Here is a 19,928-nt window from a genome sequence, read left to right on the forward strand (position 1 = left end):
AAATTGCTTTAAAGATAAACATTTGTGTTTACTAACAAATATGTGAAAGTAACTCATCACAATGCCGATTAAGAAACAAACTTTGAGAAACATTCTATGTAACGTCACGCTTATCTCGTAAGAGTTTACACATCTAGGCTTAAGATACGTTTCGTGGTCGGGTAGTAACGTCGGGCGCGGGTTTCAGGCACTCTGGCAGATCTGAAGAAGCAGCGAGCGCAGATCCGGACGAACGGCAGCCCGGTGGAGAACAGCCTGGCGTCCACCAACAACCACAGCATGAACTCGCTGTCGGAGGTGTCGAAGCAGGACATGCCGGTGCAGCTCAACCCGCTGAGCCTGTCGCCCAGCGCCGGCACCGTGCCGCGCTTCAGCGGCAACACCAGCGACGTGGTGGGCGACTCGCGCTCCCACCGCTGCTGCATCATCATGTAGAGACTGGCGTATGTGCCGCCGGTAAGCGTACAAGTCTGATTGTCATTCCAATTATTTTTGACCGGCTTTTGGACCGTCCGTCGGTTCACTCTTTCCGGTTCCACCTTCGCCTAAGAGTTGTTATATAGCTGTGGTGGCATTTAAAGGGAACAATTGATTTATTTCGCTCCGACTGACTGAAACAGAACGGTGCCCGGAGTAGGTGAATCGGCGGACGACGGTCCGGTAGAGAGAATTATATAAAACGTAATGTAATCGTTGCCGATAGAGAATTGCCATGATTGCTCACGAAGCGAGGATTGCCGATGGCTGGTAAACAGTGTGATAGATATATAAGAGCTCAACAACTATTGTATTTTAGCGTTAAGGAAACTATGCGGTTGCTAATATTTTATGTAGTGTTAGAAGTGGATCCTATATTGCAGTTATTGTCGTATGTTTAAGTATTGTATTATATGTAATAGTTGCCGTCTTACGTATCTCCAAAACATTCCATTATACGATTATATTTGTTGATGTGTATTATTTAATTGTAAATAATTTATTTTCATTGTAATTTTGAATGTTTCAGTATTCTTTTGAGTGAAAATATGATCAAACATGCTTTTCGTATATCTTCCAATGTTACATAAAATGCATAATAAGCATTTTGAACAAAACCAAACATAGAACGCAAAAATATATGATAATCGTAACGATTGTATAGAAGTGCCTCGAGTATTGGTCAATCGCGAATCTATGTTAAACATAGAATTATTTAATTAAATACGATTTATTTAAACAAAACTAATAAATTATTTTAAATATTATTAAGTAAATTATATGTACTTTACGAGACTAAAGTGAAAAAATATTATTTAAAACATATAGTAGAGCTATTATGTGAACGATCCTAACTATACATAGCTGCGATAATTGCCTTAGTTTTGTCGGACCACCCTATGGCAATAAACGTAATATCACTAGATGTAACAGATATAAACCTAGTACTTAACAAATGGGTATACTTTTATATACACTCATGTAGTACCTTCACAATTTTAACTATTAGATATGCCATATAAATCAGAGTAATATTCATCATAATGTGTTAGAACAAAACCTGTACAACATTTGGGGCCTGTTTCACCGCTTACGGATAAGTACATTTACGTAAATTGCCAAAAAGTATTCAAAACATCTGTAGAAATCCTCTAGTTAAGTTAACCGATACTTATCTGTAGGCAGAGAAACAGGCCGGTAAACTTCTATGTTGTAATCGTGTTCATATTTCCATCGACCTACATTGTCAAAACTAAATTCAATTTCTGATATTTCTGTTCTATTAGAGCTGTTTGAGTTTTGAGTAAAATTTTGACTAAAGACTGGATTTGTTATGTAGGTTTTACATTTATTATTAGTAAATGATGGACTTGTGTGTGTGACTGCAATCAAGAATGTGCTAAAATTATAATGCTTGAATGTTCTGCGCTAGCACAATGTATTTAATTTAGTTAGACTTGCTACACATATTCGGTTCGGTATCAATCGGCCTAGCCGACCGGCGAAACCAAATATATATAAATGATTAGCACAAGCTAAAACAAGTTAGTCGATCTTATTGTTCCGTTATTTTGCACAACCGAATGTGCTGAACCGATTTTTTGTGTAGCTAGCCTAACTGATAGACTGTAATCGACTGATTATAACCATATATTTATGATAAACGAACCATAATATATGGGTTTTACGCATTTATTTTATTAGTTCCGGCATGGTACTTAATTCTTAATTTGGCTAGTGTTACAATTCGTGATTGCAGTCGCACGCATGAGTCGTTGTTTGGATTCAAAATACAGCTGACTGTTGACAGAGCGAGGGGGCCACGGCATTCGTGCTGGTAGTTTGTTTCACCGTCCATATGTTACAGTAATGTATGCACATAAACCTCCACTCTCCCTTTCTGTCTTACCTAATAGTGATAAGAGGAAAAGAAACGGCGTTACTTATAGCTTTCTGAGGTACATTTAACGCTAGTTTATCTTTTTAAAAGCGTTTATACTCATAAAAAACGCTATTGAATAGATGAACTACCGCGAAATATACTCAGAAACCGGGCATTAGAGATTCAGTAGGGCTTAGCTGGTTTTATGCTTTTATTCTTTTTTATAGAAATTAAAATTATATTATGTAAAGGCCAGTTTCTCGTTGTTTAATGCATGATTCGACAATTCGACATTCGTCTAGCAGTTCGGGTACTAGCTGAATGTAAAGTCTTTTATATAATTATGATTTGATTGGTCGTATTTCTGCATTGCTTGTAATATATGGACGCATAGTCGAGTGCCTTTTTCTTGTTTATTAGAGCTAAATACTCAATTTGTGCCAATATTTTTATATTTTTTAAATTGCAAGCACAAGTTACTTTTTAGATGAAACATACCAGTATTTTGTTACTACGAATAATTGCTAAGTTACTCGGTGATCGTACAAGTCTTCTGATAGAAACGTGTGACAAACATATGGTTGTACAATTGTGAATGTTTATTATATATAAGTAGAGTATTCGTGGTAACATTGTACGAGTTGATCAGTTTGTACCCTTTCTTTATGTAAAGTGGTAACCCTCCTATATAGAAAATACCCTTAGAACTAGAGAGTTTCACAACTTATAGGAAATCTTTGCTAAATACCTATTGTGTTTAAAAATCCAGTGTTCACTATTTGTGGTATACTTGTTAGATGAATGTGACAGGTTGACATTCCTTTGTATATCATCTTGTTAAATTTTATATTTATACAATGTAATATAAGCTTTTGGAGTCGTATTTATCACGTGTAGATGTCATCATAGTTCCCATCCAGTAGCAATTCATTCGTCCATATCTTAGTCATTAGTATAGCTATTTGAATTTGGTAGATTAATTTTATCTTCAGTACTTATAAAGTACTTACATATGTACGTTATATGTAACGATAACTGTCGTGAATATATCAAATATATAATGATGTATACTGAAATAAATTATATTTATATACACATATTAGACATACAAAGCAATACTGAATGGCCTTATAAGTAAGCACAATACATTTCATTTATTATTTTGTAACAGTATTATTTTTAAAAGCATTTTACAGACGGCATTTTGTGATAATCTTTAGTATTTGATAAATTTTGACAGAACAAATACTTATATCAGAATTTAATATAAATTATCCTTATTAATATTTTTTTTAAATTATCCATTGTATAAAAAATATGTTATTTAATTAATTATTTTGATTTTTGTGATCCATGTGTCGGTTGTGATGGCAGCTTGTCTTGTCGAGGTAAAAGTAGACAGACAAATGATAACAAGAATTGTATTAAGAAAGATTGTGATTACAGAACAGTTTGTTGACAACTGTTGGACAGTAGGATTTTTATGTTTTCCAATAAATACAAGTCACACATTATTGATATGATAAATTAAGAGCTAAATAATAATAAAGATTTTATTAGTAGATTGTTATTCCACTATTATCGATCACATGCCTCTTGCCGTGTTGTATTTATTATAAACGTTTTCCTAGAAAAAAATAATAAGATAGATGGTGTTCTTTGAAATTTCCGATAGATGTTTCCGTATTAGTAATATTGAACAGTGCCTGTTGTCAGTCTTGCCTTAGTAACGTGTAAATCCTGTGTTGAAATTTGATTGTTATCGTCATGATCCTTTGTATATAATTGTAGACAAATGATTGTCGAATATTTAACTTTGTATATTACCTATGTTAGTGTATCGAGTGGCAGCTACTTTCCATTTACCTGTGTACATAAACTATCTGTTAGATTAATGTTTAGTCACTTGTTACGGTATTGTAAACGAGTAACGTCACAACGGTTACGTCATACAAGTGTTCTTACATGTTATTTAGAAGTGTAGTGGTTCAACATCACATACGTTGGTGTTTGTAGCGTTCCCGAATTTGAACAAAAAATAAAATATATCCGCCTGAGTATTTTGCATATACTTAAGTATTTTAATAAAACGCGAAAAATATGTAGTAGCTATTTTCATGTGTTTATATCTAGCGGGGCCCCCTTAGCTAGAGCGATGAAAGTGATAAGAGCGGTTAGCTCGTTCAATGTACCTACCAAATATAATGAAATGGTCCAATGTACCTCCGTTGTATCCACAGAAATGACCTCTGAAGTTGATGTCCATCCAGCGGGGCCCTTCGTCGTTATCAGGCCGAGATACTTAAAAGTGATGTCAGACGAAACTTGGCCCAATGTACCTTTCTAGTCATGTATTTGTTCTTAAAAGTTTGTGATGATATACCAGAAATTAAGTTTCAAAGTTTTGTCTAGCCAGCAGGGCCCTTTGTTATTTGTATTAACATATGCATAAAATGCAGACCATTCTTATGTCTTCCCAATGTACCTCACAGTTATTCACTATTTACCTAATTTTTCGCGGTTTTTCTACCTAAACAAAAAAATAAACTTTTCATACAAAATAGTCTGTTTGTGCTTTGTGTTTCTTACCTTACCAAGCGCATACTACGTACTACATTATTTTCTTACCAGGTAATTTGAATTCCCCTTTTCCCTCTTACGGGATGATTCTACTCATAAATATGTACAATTTCGAAATCAGTATTTAAAAAAATCAACTTTTCATACAAAATGAAATATGAAACAGACTATTTTGTATGAAAAGTTTATTTTTTTGTTTAGGTAGAAAAACCGCGAAAAATTAGGTAAATAGTGAATAACTGTGAGGTACATTGGGAAGACATAAGAATGGTCTGCATTTTATGCATATGTTAATACAAATAACAAAGGGCCCTGCTGGCTAGACAAAACTTTGAAACTTAATTTCTGGTATATCATCACAAACTTTTAAGAACAAATACATGACTAGAAAGGTACATTGGGCCAAGTTTCGTCTGACATCACTTTTAAGTATCTCGGCCTGATAACGACGAAGGGCCCCGCTGGATGGACATCAACTTCAGAGGTCATTTCTGTGGATACAACGGAGGTACATTGGACCATTTCATTATATTTGGTAGGTACATTGAACGAGCTAACCGCTCTTATCACTTTCATCGCTCTAGCTAAGGGGGCCCCGCTAGATATAAACACATGCTATTTTCAACACGTCTATTTGGTGTATTTCTAAATTAACTGTCGAGTCGACCTTGCCATCTCGATCTTGCCGTTGCAAAAATAAACTTTGTGTAGTTAATATATAAACATTAATATATTGAGATATAAAATGTACTTATTAAAATATGAAAACGTAGATTCATTTTACAAGCTCGGCAATAGTCTACTTGTTCATAAAGTCCTTTGACCCCAATTTGTCAATTCCTGTAATGTCAAATCGATATCTGTTGATTGTAGTCAGTAAGTCTCATATCAAAACCCCAGTTTCTACAATTGATTAATATGAATATGATAAAAATATCCTGATTTAATCGTTCAATATATTTAAATAAATTATTGATGTAGCGTGTTCAATGTGATCAACAGAAATGTTATGTTGTGGCGAATATGACGGACATGAAATTAATATCACGTATATACTATAGTTTGGTGGCTTAGATCGTCCTAGACTAGACTTGAAACAATACAAAGGTTATAAATGGGATCGTTTTCTTTCCGACATGATTGGCACAAGGGTACGCCAAACTATAGTGTGTACGTGAAGGTATAACTGTCCTTATAAAGCCAGTGTTAGACACTACTGTTCAAAGGACGCGACTGGCACAATGTACAGTACTTGATGCAGACTCAATGCACATTGTTTGTTTGTTTTATACAGTTGTAATATGTTTTGTTGTCTTTTGTTTCATACTTCTTTCAGTTCTGTGTATAATTGTTCATGCCCTCTAAACAGTAGTGTAAAATTACGTTTTCTGAAAATTAATAAATCGTTTGTTTAAATCGAGGTCTTTGTTTTATTTTCACTCTTCCTATTCTCTTCAGGAGCCTTTTCATGTTAAAATTTCAAGAACTTATAAAAAATTGTGACTAAAGAATACTGACAGGTTTTGTTTCATAAAAATAAGATACAGCAAGAGTGTACAGAGTTGTAAGTTATCACGTGCGTCAAAAGTGTGAGTAAAATCGCAACCAGTTAACGCTATAAAGGGTTTAAATTGTTAAATATTAAGACAAACGTCGCAAAAGTGCTGAAAATCAAATATGGCTAGTTTTCAAATTCTTTTAGCATGACCGTGAATCGGTCAAAGGTTACCTTCAGCCATTTCGTAAGGTTCTATGGTATTGATTGGGCATGTGCCGCCAATCCGTTTGACGCAGACGGCGCGCGTTCAATCAAGGTTACCGCTAGTCTCCAAACTAGCTGAATAACCTATTGTATTATTCAGTTATACCTATCTGAATATTTAAATAAATGAATAATCAAATTGTCTTTCACACTTTCTGTGAATGGCATTTTATTTAAAAGTAATAGATAAGCACAGAGTCTGTGCTATTGTTGTTGGAAAACCGGCGGCAACGAGGTAATATAAGTCGAATATCGTGTGTGCCAGTGTTCGCCGGACCGCCACACGAAGCAGACGCGTCGCGGCCTCACTCCACACATCTTTCCACGATCTTTACCTCGCGTAAATACGCATTTAATATTTTCTTGTAGTAAAATTAAATTAATTATTCTCTTCTAGTCGCAATAGCCAATAGGCTTGATAAATTTATTTGTGTATGCTGTCTTTAATAAGAAACTTCTGGACCATGAAGCCACCAGTCAACGTAAGTAATTTTGTGTTTCATTTTTTTATTATTCATGTGTTAATGAAAAAAGTCTTTCATGTTGCTCCTCAAACAAAGAGTTTCCAATGAGAACCTATTGCATAACTTGCACCCAGTTTGAATCCCCTGTAAAATACTTTGGAGTCTTGCTGCTTGTATGTTTGTAAATATTGTCCAGAGGCTAGATCACAAGGTCTTTCTTTTATTTTAATCATCATTTTATTTTTATTAAGCTTTATTGACCTAGTAGAATATACTTAGGTAGGTATTAGGTACTGGCATGATTTAAATTCCGCTTTTCATGATGAAATAGGAAAATAATCTAGGTACCTTTCCTTTCCCACGTTACCTGGGTTATTATTGTGACGCATTTTGATTCATTAATAATTGGTATTAATTCCCCTAGGCACTTAATCGAGTCATTATTTTTTGCATTAAATTATTTTCTTGGAAATTTGGGTACTATGTATCTCATTAGGTACTTCTATGCTCATTATACCTACTTAAGTATTTAAAATATTTTGCAATAAGTAATCGCAGGTATCGAAACACTAATATGGATCATGAATAAAATTCCGATTTTTTTTATTAACATTCGGCTTTTTATTAAAACGTTAATATTAAATGATATAATAGGGACACCATGTGTAACATTTTGTAGAGGTAAAACATCTGGCAGCTGTAGATAATTTATTTCCACTAGCAAAAATTCAGGTTGTCAGATTCATATGATTATGATCCATTCTCTGAATCATTGACGTTCACAGACCGGTTCACGTGTTTGTTGATAGCAATTAAGGTTAATTTTGGCAGAGAAAGCAGTACAATGAACTATCCTTACGGTCACGTACTACCGCTGATGTGCTGTAGTTAAAGATAATGAACTCTAATGGATATTTTTACCGGCTCTGATGAATTTGCGGTCGATAAGACGTGACGTGTCGACAGACTGATCAATCAAAACATTGTTTAAATAGGCTAGGTACTGAGTCTGGGAAATCTACAAAAATTATACCTACCTGTGTTAGAAGATAAGTCGATAACTAACAGTTCAACTGTTAGTAATCAGTTTAATCTGATTCTGTCCTGTACCTACTTTATAACAGAAAGCACAGGGTTTTAAGGACTTTCCTGTGATCACGCATCGTTTCCCGCTGCGTTTTCCTGCATCATTCACTACGTATATTATATTGCATGTCATTTCTATTGCTCATTTTGTCTATTAAATATCGATGTGGAAATCCCGTTCTCCAGTAATTTTATAGGTAGGATAGTTCCCAGTTTCCTAATAAACCTATAACAACTCACGTTTAAGGTCACCATTTGTCTCTTTGTCTGATTGCATACACCCTACCATCGCCAATTAATTAAATGTGATGGACCTTGCGGTGCTTCAAATAAATATTGATTGGAATCAATTACAATGACAATCAGAGTGTCTTATTCTTTTGTATCGGTTCTTGTGGTTAGATACACACAGAGGGAAAATCAAATAATGGAGTAGAAAGAACCTGCAATAAAAAATAGGACATGATGTTTTTGATAGGCATTTGCAAATTACTCGTTACAAAATCAACGTAGGTAGGTATAGCTAAAGCAGAAGCTGCATGTTTGCCTCTAGTTAATAACCGTTCATTCCGAAAGAAGACCCCCAAGACACTAAGTTTGTAAACAATTACACTATCATCGAGTAAACATACTAATTGTATGCACCGTTATCCATCGTTCATGAACTGTATTGATAGATCGGTATCCGCAGCGCAGTGCGAGCGGATGTCGTGTCAAACAACTACGCTCTAACGAGGGGTCCAATGTTAACATGCGCTAATCTATCGCTTTTGAATGATCATCGTTGTTAATTGTGACCTTCTGACTGTTCATATCGAATTGTCCTTAATGATGTAATACGATGTTGGGCGTGTTGTTAAATAACTATTGTTTGAGGTACACTTTCGATTTCTTATTTCTTTACTCGTGCAAAGGAAAGGATCCTTACGTTCTTTATAACAACAAAGTAGTTACCATATAGAACCAATTTATTTGCGATGCGACATCATTTGAGTTGCGACAGACTCTATTATCTATATAAGCACTATATGATTCATTCAACTCAAATAATGTTCAGCCAAAATCAAAAAGTTACCTGTGGATCACACTTCATCACACTAACTAGCTGGTGTTGTTAAAATGTATTGCACAGCAAACAACGTAAAACATTTATTTTTTTCTATTCCCAGGCCGCGCTGCTCCACGATGTGGACATCCCGACAAAGAAGGCCACCTTCGGGATGGGCTGCTTCTGGTCAAACGACTCTTTGTTCGGTGCCACTCCCGGCGTGATCCGGACACGAGTCGGCTACTCCGGGGGCACTACTAAGAACCCACACTATAGGAGCCTGTAAGTAACTTCATTAACTCTCTTCTCTTTTTATTTTAGGTAATGAAAAGGTGATATGCTCATTAAAAATTTAGACCGCGTGCTAATTTATAAAGATAAGTATTTCCAATGACTTGTCGGGGTAATTTTACTGCTCTACTTTATCATAAATTGACTAAAATAAATAATCATACGATACGTTAAAGCTTTGAAATAATCCGAAACAGAATATGTTATTTTCTGCAAGCCATAAAATAATAGTAGTTAGTTGTAAAAACAAACTTCTTTTTTTTTAAATTATATACCTACTTACTTGGTAGCTACCATGAAAAGTAAAGCAATTTTCAAGTACCAGCGTGTACGTGCGTCAAAAACTACGAGTAAAATCATCAAAGGAAAAGATGTCCAACTAATCCAAACTAAGTACCTTCCTAATCACCCAGGTATTAAAGGCTCAAATAGAAAGTATAATAAGTGGTGCTTAATGTAAGCATGCGCAATAATGCATCAAGTGCAATTAGGATTACAGAACAATTTAGTGCCGACACGTTTAGCTAATCTGTTGCACTTGAATTGCATTAAGTTATAAAAGGATGAGATTATAAGTGGGTATTGATAACAATGGTAATTTACTGCTTTCTATTCCACTATCACTTAGGCTTCCAACCTTCATTGACTACTACTGTCCTCCTTTCAAGAATAATTAAAGTCCAGGGCCCCCTTAACGAGAGAATAATAACTTACATATAACTTACCCCCGGTTTCTGAGTACTTTTAAAGGTAGTTTATCTATTCAATAGGTTTCTTTTATATGAGTCTAAACGCTATTGAATAGATAAACTATCGCTGAATGCACCTCAGAAACCGGGGGCTACTGCTACTACTAATCGTATGGTTAGTGGTCAACCTAGTGTCAAAGTTGTTCAAGCCGCCCAAAAGGCCTTTAACGTGGCTTATCGACTGTTATCTTAATTGACAACAACCGGGACCGACTTTTTACGTGCCCTCCGAAGCAGGGAGACGCCCAGTTCAAATACTATAATGCGGTCACCCATCTATGGAATGACCGCGCCAAGGTCTGCTTAAGTCACAGATCGTTTACCGATCGGTGAGCGCAATTGGCTACTTTATGCTTCCTTTAATATTGGTCTTAGGACATGTTACCGTCTTCTCTTAAGAGGGCATTACAGTCCCTGTTGGGAGTTCTTTCTCCATCTGCTGGCTTCTTCCCGTCCCTAGTTTTTCCTAAGTCGTTTGTTTCCTAACGTAAGTGAATTCGTTTGTCTTATTGAGTCGCTTGATCATGGTTAGCATGTTTGACACTCAAGCTAGAAATACTCTTTGACATAATAAGTTCGAATGAGTCAGCCCGGCAGAATTTTTATCAGCCCCCAAGAACCTGATTGATACGATTGTTGTCCATTATTATTGAATATTGACGAAATGCAATAAGTGTTTATTCTTATCTTTCGCGGAATTTGCACACGAATATTGTGTAACAATAATAAATACAGCAAAATATTATCAGTCCGATATTTTATCACAAATTCAAGGTTTCATTTAGAACCGATAGTGTTCTTTAAAATATATGGGTGAAGTTTTTGAGATAAAACTGGGTTATTAGAGTTCAATAACAACGTTTTTTTAAGATGCTAAGCTGTAACATAGTACCTAACATGCTACGTATCTACTCATTGACGAATCTAAAATTTTGTTTACCTGATACTTTTGAGGCAAATTGCAAGAAATATTTTAAGCAAGGAAACTGGATTTCTGTTCTTTGAGTTCTGAGTTAACTTGTTCTTGAGCCTCTAGAACGCCTCCCTTGAATAAACAAGCGTAGCCAGCAGTCTACACATAAACTTAAATTTGGAACAGTCGTAGTAAGAAAACGCTTTATAAAGTAAGTAGCAGTTATCCAAACGGTACTCAATCGTAATAAACCTTACAAAATATTCTATCTATTGTTTGTACACAGATCTTTAAGACCCTGGGATTTTTTTTATAGTAACGTCAAAGTTCGTCATTCATGCAATATATTACGTTATTTCTATCTATTTACAAGTACGTATGTACGATTGTTTCTCTTCATTGTGGTCCAAACATTGCACACGAATAGAATGACTGTGCTATCTACACGTGTCTCTTTATCTATGAATAATGCTTACTTTTACTATCATCATAACACGCTTATAGAATGATCGATAGTAATTCCGTAGTAAATACTGAAACGTCATGCTTGCACTATCCATTGTGGCGTAGTCTTCGATTTAACTGAAAGACTGTTCCACTGAAATTCGTACTAATTGTTTTACTGTTTGCTATGCTAATACTGCTTAACTCCTTAACCGATTTTGATGTAATTTAACATGGCTTCCATAATAAATAATGGTTTAAGAAGAAGAGTTTGAGTAAATAAAGTACGATAATATAATTTGTCTTCAAGCTTTTTTATTTTACATCATTTACACGCGAGCAGAGCGTGTCAGCTGGTGTCTTATTTTAGTAGGAATTTACAGTAGACATTAAAGACATTCTCATCCAACAATAGAAAAATGTGTTACGAATTTATTTAAAGTGTTTCCGCGGCTGTAGAATATAAGTCAAGGGCAAGAATAATCGATACGGACGCGAAGTTCAAGAATAGCGCGTTTCGTTAGAAGTTAAAACGTCTGTTGCATATAAATTTTACATTAAATAAAGAGGCTGTTTGAAAGTGATAGTAAGCAACTCGAACGTTAAACCCAATAGGATCTTGTTTTGTGTTTATTTTTTATGCAGTGTTTAGCGTGTAGGTAATTCTATACAAAGTCAGGCTTGAAGTTGAAATGCAGGATGACTTTTATAAATCCTAGGGAATTATTATTATTCATATTGTTTACTTACTGCAAGAGTCATCTATCAACTCATCATTACGTCAGGGTAAAAGAAACTCATCCTAAGTACATGAAATTATTTATTCAATTTATGTACAAATAACACTTAAAAGGATTATTGAACATGCATTTTATCAGATAATATAAAAACAATCGTCAGAATGAAAAGTGTTTTCTTTTTATTTTTTAATTGCTAGATAGTTAAAGCATAATAAAGATTAAAAACAAAATTGAAAACAAATAATATCATATTTGTATATCAAGAGGAAATTAGTCATGTAAATATTACATGGATAAACAGTTCAGGAAAATGAGTAAACTAAAAATAGTTACATTATTGCAATGTTTTTTTTATTACTATACGAAGATGTCTATGTTCCCCAATTTAGTTAAGAATCTATGGTATCAACCATAATAACCAATTTTACTATGAAATAAATATGGGATCCGGACGCCATCCAGAATATGGGAGTAGTTGGAAACTTTGCATTCTTCGGCATGCAAGGTTGCATCTCGGCGTTTTTTTCCTGCAACATTTACAAACAAAAAAGCCATAGGGTCTGATTGCCCTAAAAATCAATAAATCTACTTTAATTATATCCGACCTAGGTTAATTAGCTACGTCACCCGTGTCTGATAGAGACAATGTAGCGTCAGTTCCTTGCTCTACTTAATTTAATCTAATCACAACGTATCTGAATGTCATATTTAATGTAGCTATGCTTTGACACGTGAATGTCACGAGATTTATCTGTTTCGTGTCTTTACTGTAGGCCTACTAGCTACTATGTTTCGTTAAATTTCGTTAACATTCTATATTCGATAGCTATCATGTGTCCAAATCGAAATTTTGTTTCCTACTCTTGTCAAAAATTTGAAGATTCAAATTTCGTTCGGTCGAAGTTTTGAAATGATTGATATCGTTAAGAAAAAACGGAAACGACACATAATTTGAAATAATCGTTTTGATATTACAAATGTAATTTTTGTATTATTTGAATGTCTGTTGCTCTACATCGCAAGAACAACTGAACGGATTACAAATTCATATACAACACAGTTGTCATAGAGAACATCACAGACGAAGTAGCCGGAAAAGCTAGGAATGCATAGTTTAGATATCAAGAGTCTCACAATGGCTTGTGAGTTGTGAGCCCAATTTGACGGCGACGTCCGACGTCCGTCAAGGTTGCCGGCGCGTGCGCAAGGCCAAGGCGTCGCGTGAACTCGCGCGCTCTAACCCACGGACACACTGACCATTAATAGATTAAATTTTCATTAAAAGTGTACAAAATACATATGGTGCTTCGTGTTATGTAGGTACATAAAAACCAATTTATGACAAGATTCAGGATACTATTCAGAATAGACAAACGATGATCGACCACTAACCACGCGGTAAAAATAAATAATGTAGAGATCTTTTATAGTTTTTCTAGTCATTTAGTACCTAAATGACGTAAGGTGAGATAAAAACAGCTGTAAATGAAGAAAGATAGGACTACCTAGTAACTTTCCTTTACTTACTATCGTTTTCCTTTCGTAAACTAACTCCTAAAGTCAGAGGCTATTTTTAAGACCCACGTGGCTTTTATTTTATGATGACAAAATTGGATACGGACATACGTCAACGAGAGTTGATCGTTCAAAATCTGCTTACAATATTTCATATTCAAACATAGTGTGTAATAAGTCTAACATTACCAAACTAGTTTTTATTTACATTTCTTGATGTATGACGTCATAGTGCGTTGTTTGAATAATATTAGCCACACGAGCATGAAGTTTTGGCCGCAAGTGTACTTGTATGAAACATAACATTGCGCGGTTATTTATTAATCGATCTGATCATTTAATTTAATTGTAATAAATCTTATTTAAGAGTTATTACTGCTATTTTCTTTTGTATTTTGTCTTGAGACATTAATTTGGTTAACTAATACATGAAAATCATCAACAATAACGAATTTTAAAGTTAACTGTACCGTTAAATTAAGGAATTATGGTAAAACCACTTCCTGAATGATTTGATATGTCTGACTAATTACCATATTTCAATCATAGGAGTAATAAATATTGATTTCGTAGAACTGTTGCTTATTTATTATCCGACTTATAAATATTGTGAAAGATTCTCTGAAGATCTGAATTTAGTTACTTTCAGTGTTTGTCACTTTTTTATCAATTTTGCAGCTGTATTGATCTGAGTGAAAAAACCAAAACACCATATTACTAATCAGAGCTTACATGACGTCTATTAGTAAGACAGTTATTCATAAGCACACTATAAACCTATTTTAGTTAAAACACTTCTAAAATATGTTTTCTATTTTTCATTTCGCTAAGGAGTGAAAGAAACAAATCTCTATAAGCCTTTCATAACTTCATATGTTTTTATGAATAAGAGGGTTACCAACTTATTCATATATAGTAGATTTTTAACTAAAATAGGTTTATAGTGTGTTTATGAATAAGAGGGTTAGTGTATAAAGTTAAGCAGTATTCATTATTTTAATCGTTTAATTTCTGTTCCTTCCAGTGGCGACCACACAGAGGTGATTGAATTGGACTTCGATCCTAAGACTGTGACGTATGAAAACCTCCTGAACATGTTTTGGGCAAACCACGAGTATGGACTTACTACTAAGCTAAAGAGACAGGTAACTAACTTTTCATTTATATTGTCTGAGAAATATCAAGGCAGATAACTAAATGCCTGCTACTGACTGTGACATACAGTGTAGCCAGCCAATGTAACGTTTAAGGTTCTATCTCAGTGCAATAAAGAGACTAAACTTAGATAGTATGAAGTAAGTAGGTATATTGATACCTAATATATAGAAATAATATTTAGAGTAAATGGGTCGCGCGGAAAATCCCGCAGCGTTCCTTCGTTGCACTTAACTGGTGAAGTGTAGGAAGAAAACCTGATAACGTAAAAATATCTAAGTAGACGTAGCAAGCAATTGTGTGATAACAAAACAGGCACCATACAGTGAAATGTAACAAAATTCGTGTAGCTACTAATTCTGCTCATCGAAAACTTTACAAATAATCTAAACCATTTCTAATATTCATGTCCGCTGCTCAGAATACACTCGTAGATTTTCATATTTTATTTTAGTAATGGCAGAATAAAACTAGAATTTAGCTGTCGAGATATACCTACATTTTTTATGCCGATGATCCACCGTTCGTTATTTATGTCACACTTTTTTATCTCTTAAATAGACGTCTTACACGTGATTCTCCCGTGTCTTCTAATGTTATAAGGAATAAAAATAGTTAATTGAGTGTGTAAACACGAGAAATGTGCCAATTATGTAGGTGTCACCCTACGCAGTTCATACCCACACGTGTTCGTTATACTAATAACTATTTTTTGTCTATATACGTTAGGAATATACATATACATAATTTTGTAACGATAAAAAAAATCTACAACAAAAAGATAAAAAGTTTTTTATAATGTTCGATTACGCGAATTTCTACAATCGGCAACCGGCTAGCTATCGAGGAATTTTGAAATAAAATCTGATCAGCGCCTCTAGCGGGCGTCATATGAACAATTTTGGAGTACCATTTATATGTCAAACTCTCGATACTCGACAGTACCGACTTTATCGAATCGGTTACCGCACCGAAGTTATGAAGTATTTAAAAATACAAAATATGCCACGTTTCTAGCTATGCCATTAGTGGATTTGCAACTTTGTACAAAATAACATAAGTCTGTAATAAAAAGTCACATTGACATTGCAAAAATACGTTAAACGAGATAATTTAGACACGGGTACATAAAATGTCACGATGACTACAACAAAGTCATACCTTAATTAGTTCTTGAACTTTTATTGCAATAGACTTGTTCTAAGCTATCTATATTTCTATAGAATCGTATAACTTACAATGTCACCCTGAAGACATTTCATACCTGTTATTCAACTTCTTGTAAAGGTTGCACCATAATTTCATTTTCTTTAATCCCTAAATATAGGTTTAAATCACACACCACATGGTAAATTTTACGATGTAAGAACCCTGTGTTAGTATAAAATTTTACCTGAGTAGACTTAAAAGTCTTATATAGGGCCCGTTTCTAACAAAATATTAATAAGCAATATTCAAATCGAAAATTATGGTATTAAAACGTTTACAAAACTACTTACAATGATGACGAAAAATGAAACCTTTCACACATTACAAAAAACAATTTATATTTACTAATAGCAATGTTTTACAATTTCCAGTACCAGTCCATGATCCTGTACCACGACGAGGAACAGAGGAGAGAAGCGGAAGCGTCGTACAAACTGATGGAGGAACGCTGCAACGAACCGCTGAGGACTGAGATTGCTCCCGCTGGGATCTTCTATCCTGCTGAAGAGTAAGTAGAGCTGGATTTTTGAAGCTCATTTTATCGGAAGTCCCTTTTCATCACCCCTTATTAAGCAATAGCGTTATTTCTTTCTTTCACGTTGGGTTTCGAACCCTTCAGCTATATTTATAATACCACCTGATCAAATACTGCCAGTTTCACAGCTTCTGAATGACTGCCAGTTAACCTGTCTGCTAAATTAACTGAAAGTTAATGTTTGAAAACTTCAGACAAAATTATATGATCTAGCTTTTAATGTGGTGAAACTGGGCTCAAGAAATCTAAAAGTTGTGATCGTTTTTTTGCCTTAACTTTGTTAGGTCATATAAAATACGTATCTCTATTTAGTTGACTAAATTGCCAATCGTTAGTCGACATTGACCAACGAACTAGCTTAATTTATCATCAATGATATTGTGATAATTAAAACGGCGACCGTATCGCCCGGCTCTAACCTTTCAGGATACAAAGTAAGATGATGATTGCTAAGAATCAGGTCACGGTCCGCTCCTTGTCCGCCGTCCCCTCGGACAATTGCTGCTTCATTTGAATTCAACCTATCAGCTCTGACGGTCAATGCAATTTGCCAATCGTTTAGCTATGACTGTTATGCAATACATTATTGAGGATCGCTTATTTGATTTTGATATTCGTGACTATGGGTATCCCAAATATCGAAATTTGATTTATTATCTGTATTTGGAATATATGTAAATATGTAAATTAGGAACTAAAATACTATCTCTCAATAGAATTTTGTCGGTCGGTTTTACCACAACTGAATGAGTGTCGGTTAGGTTATCAAGTGGATTATTTAATACATTTGCTGTCACTTTATCCATTGGATAGGTTATTCTTCTCTTATCCATGAGTTGTAAAACAGGACCCTTATCAAATTGTGATTAACTGATTAAGTTCTACCGATGTGAGGATGTAGTTTTAAGTCAGTATTTTTTTGTCGATAAACGTATTTATTTAAACCTTGTCAAAATCTTTATAAAAAAAAATAAGGCTACTGCAGCTAAGTGCCTAAATTAACACATCTTTGTACATCTGATCTTAAGTTCAAATCAATCGAGCCAATCTGTAAGATCATTCAAGACATTGGAGCACATTTATGCCACGTGAATACATTTTATTGCGCCTCAATTGTTTAATTAAAAGATCATAATATTTGACATGTTTCATTGAACACTTATTACTGTTAACCACCTTTTTGTCATTTGAACTTTGGTCAACTGATACGGTCAGCTGTCTACTGATGTCTTATCAAAATTAGTTGGGAGAGTCAATATTTCCGCTTTTTATTATCGATAATTTTGTAAATGCGTAATTTGAGTGATAGATAGTCACCTATTATTATAATTAGTTCCGTGTATCATGCGTTAATTTCGTGAAGCAGTGTTGAGACCTATTTTTCTGCCGTAAAGTGCATAAAATGTTTCTTAGTAAGTTTCGACTGTCTCTACCTATTTGAGAGTGGCGTAAAATGGGCTATCGAAGCGAGGACAAACTAACTGGCAATATAATAAAGAAAACGTCAAGTCGTTTATTTACAACCTACCTACTTTTTATGAAGAGCCTGATCGCACTCACCTGTAATAACTTAACACCAGATCATATTGACTGACTCTTCATATTTTTTTCTTCACAGTTATCACCAGAAATACAGACTGCAAGGACACAAGGACCTCTGCAAGAGTCTCGGTATGGACTCCGCTAAACTTCAGACGTCTCACTTGGCTGCCAGACTGAACGGGTACCTCGTGGGAGTTGGAGGCAGAACACAGTTTGAACAAGAAGTCCAACGTCTTGGCCTCAGTGACAAACAGGCGGAGTACGTGAGGAGGGAACTGGAACGCAATGAGGGCGGCGGACTGGCTTGCTAGCTGCAGTCATAGGATTCGATTACTTTTCTTCTTCACCTTGTTCTTTATACACACTTAGAGGGCTTGAGATAAAATGTTTTTTTTTTCTTCAACACCTGTCTCAAAAGACTAGGTTTCAAAGCTCTTAATGTTTTTGGCGGCAACAAATCTCATGTTTTCATGTTTTGGTTTAAAAAAATCTAAGAATTTTTGTAACCCAACTAAATCTATAATGGGTTTCAAAATATTTTTGTATAGGTATCAGATTTTATCTAAAGTGATGTCATATAATATTTTGATTGTTAATTTTCGGACTACAACGAAAATTCTATTTGGAAATCAGTGTGAATACAATTATTTTTTTACAATGTACCTAGATGAATTCAGTTAGTACAAATTATAAAAAATAGCAGCATTTGAGTTTAGGCAATCTTAATATAGTTTGTCAATTAAGTTTTAACATGTAAATTTGTTAATGTAGGTATGTAAAGTTTTTTTTGTGTAGCTTGTGCTACCAACCATAAATAAATTAGTGTTTTTTTTGTTTGTTAGGTACAGTATTAAGTTTTTCGAGTAAATAATGCGATTAATGTGATAATTATGATTTTATCTATTTGTTTACGATATAAATAAGTGTTACCTATGTATCGCTTTTCGTATTGTTAACTAGTTAAGGATATTAAGATAATATATATTTTAAAATTTTTGGTCGTTTTTTTCTCACTTTTTAAGTCCTAAGTTTTGCCATAGACTCATTTATTCGATGTAGGTAATAAAAAAATAGTGGTTTATAAAAAAAATATATTATTTTCTGTAATAAAAATAATTTGAATAGCAGATTATTCAAAACTCTACTGTCTTTTATAAAAAAAATGTGTTATTAAATGGGCATCCTGCAATTTTGTTATCTACTACACAAGAAACCAATATTACGGGAGAGTCGCTAGCTCCATCTAGTTGACATTTGCATAGTTTTAGTTACTGGTATCTAGACAAATAGATAGACAGACAATGTAGGTACTAAATAGTTGAATATTACTCGTCCTCGTACCGTACGATAGTATGTGGTTTCTATTCAAAATTATAGGTGGCGCTAGCTGCTATTGTTAAATATTTAATTTCTTAAGAATTCTTCAAAGGGTCTTCAAAATTACAACCTCTATATCGGTTGATAAACAATTTAATTTACTATTGCTAATATTTATAATCCCCTGCAGATTGAGTTTTCACTAGTTCGCCGTTTTTC

At 34.3% G+C, this 19,928-nt stretch overlaps 2 protein-coding genes across 3 annotated transcripts in view; both read left to right on the plus strand.

The window, feature by feature from the left end:
• MYPT-75D (Myosin phosphatase targeting subunit 75D) overlaps positions 1–6,359 on the plus strand; it is a 30,074-nt gene extending 23,715 nt beyond the window's left edge. For both annotated transcript variants that reach the window (XM_076122407.1, XM_076122408.1), the window contains exon 10: positions 188–6,359. In XM_076122407.1, the coding sequence (XP_075978522.1) occupies positions 188–435 (248 nt within the window). In that variant the 3' untranslated portion in view covers positions 436–6,359. The remainder of the gene's footprint in view (positions 1–187) is intronic.
• A 590-nt stretch (positions 6,360–6,949) lies between these two features.
• Positions 6,950–19,388, plus strand: MsrA (methionine sulfoxide reductase A). Its single transcript, XM_076122903.1, has 5 exons — positions 6,950–7,183; positions 9,421–9,581; positions 14,976–15,096; positions 16,687–16,823; positions 18,469–19,388. The coding sequence occupies exons 1-5, from the start codon at positions 7,136–7,138 to the stop codon at positions 18,701–18,703; spliced, it is 702 nt and encodes a 233-aa protein (XP_075979018.1). The 5' UTR covers positions 6,950–7,135; the 3' UTR covers positions 18,704–19,388.
• Positions 19,389–19,928: the final 540 nt, after the last annotated feature.

The sequence above is a fragment of the Anticarsia gemmatalis genome, chromosome 14 (genome assembly GCF_050436995.1).
Source record: "Anticarsia gemmatalis isolate Benzon Research Colony breed Stoneville strain chromosome 14, ilAntGemm2 primary, whole genome shotgun sequence".
NCBI lineage: Eukaryota > Metazoa > Arthropoda > Insecta > Lepidoptera > Erebidae > Anticarsia > Anticarsia gemmatalis.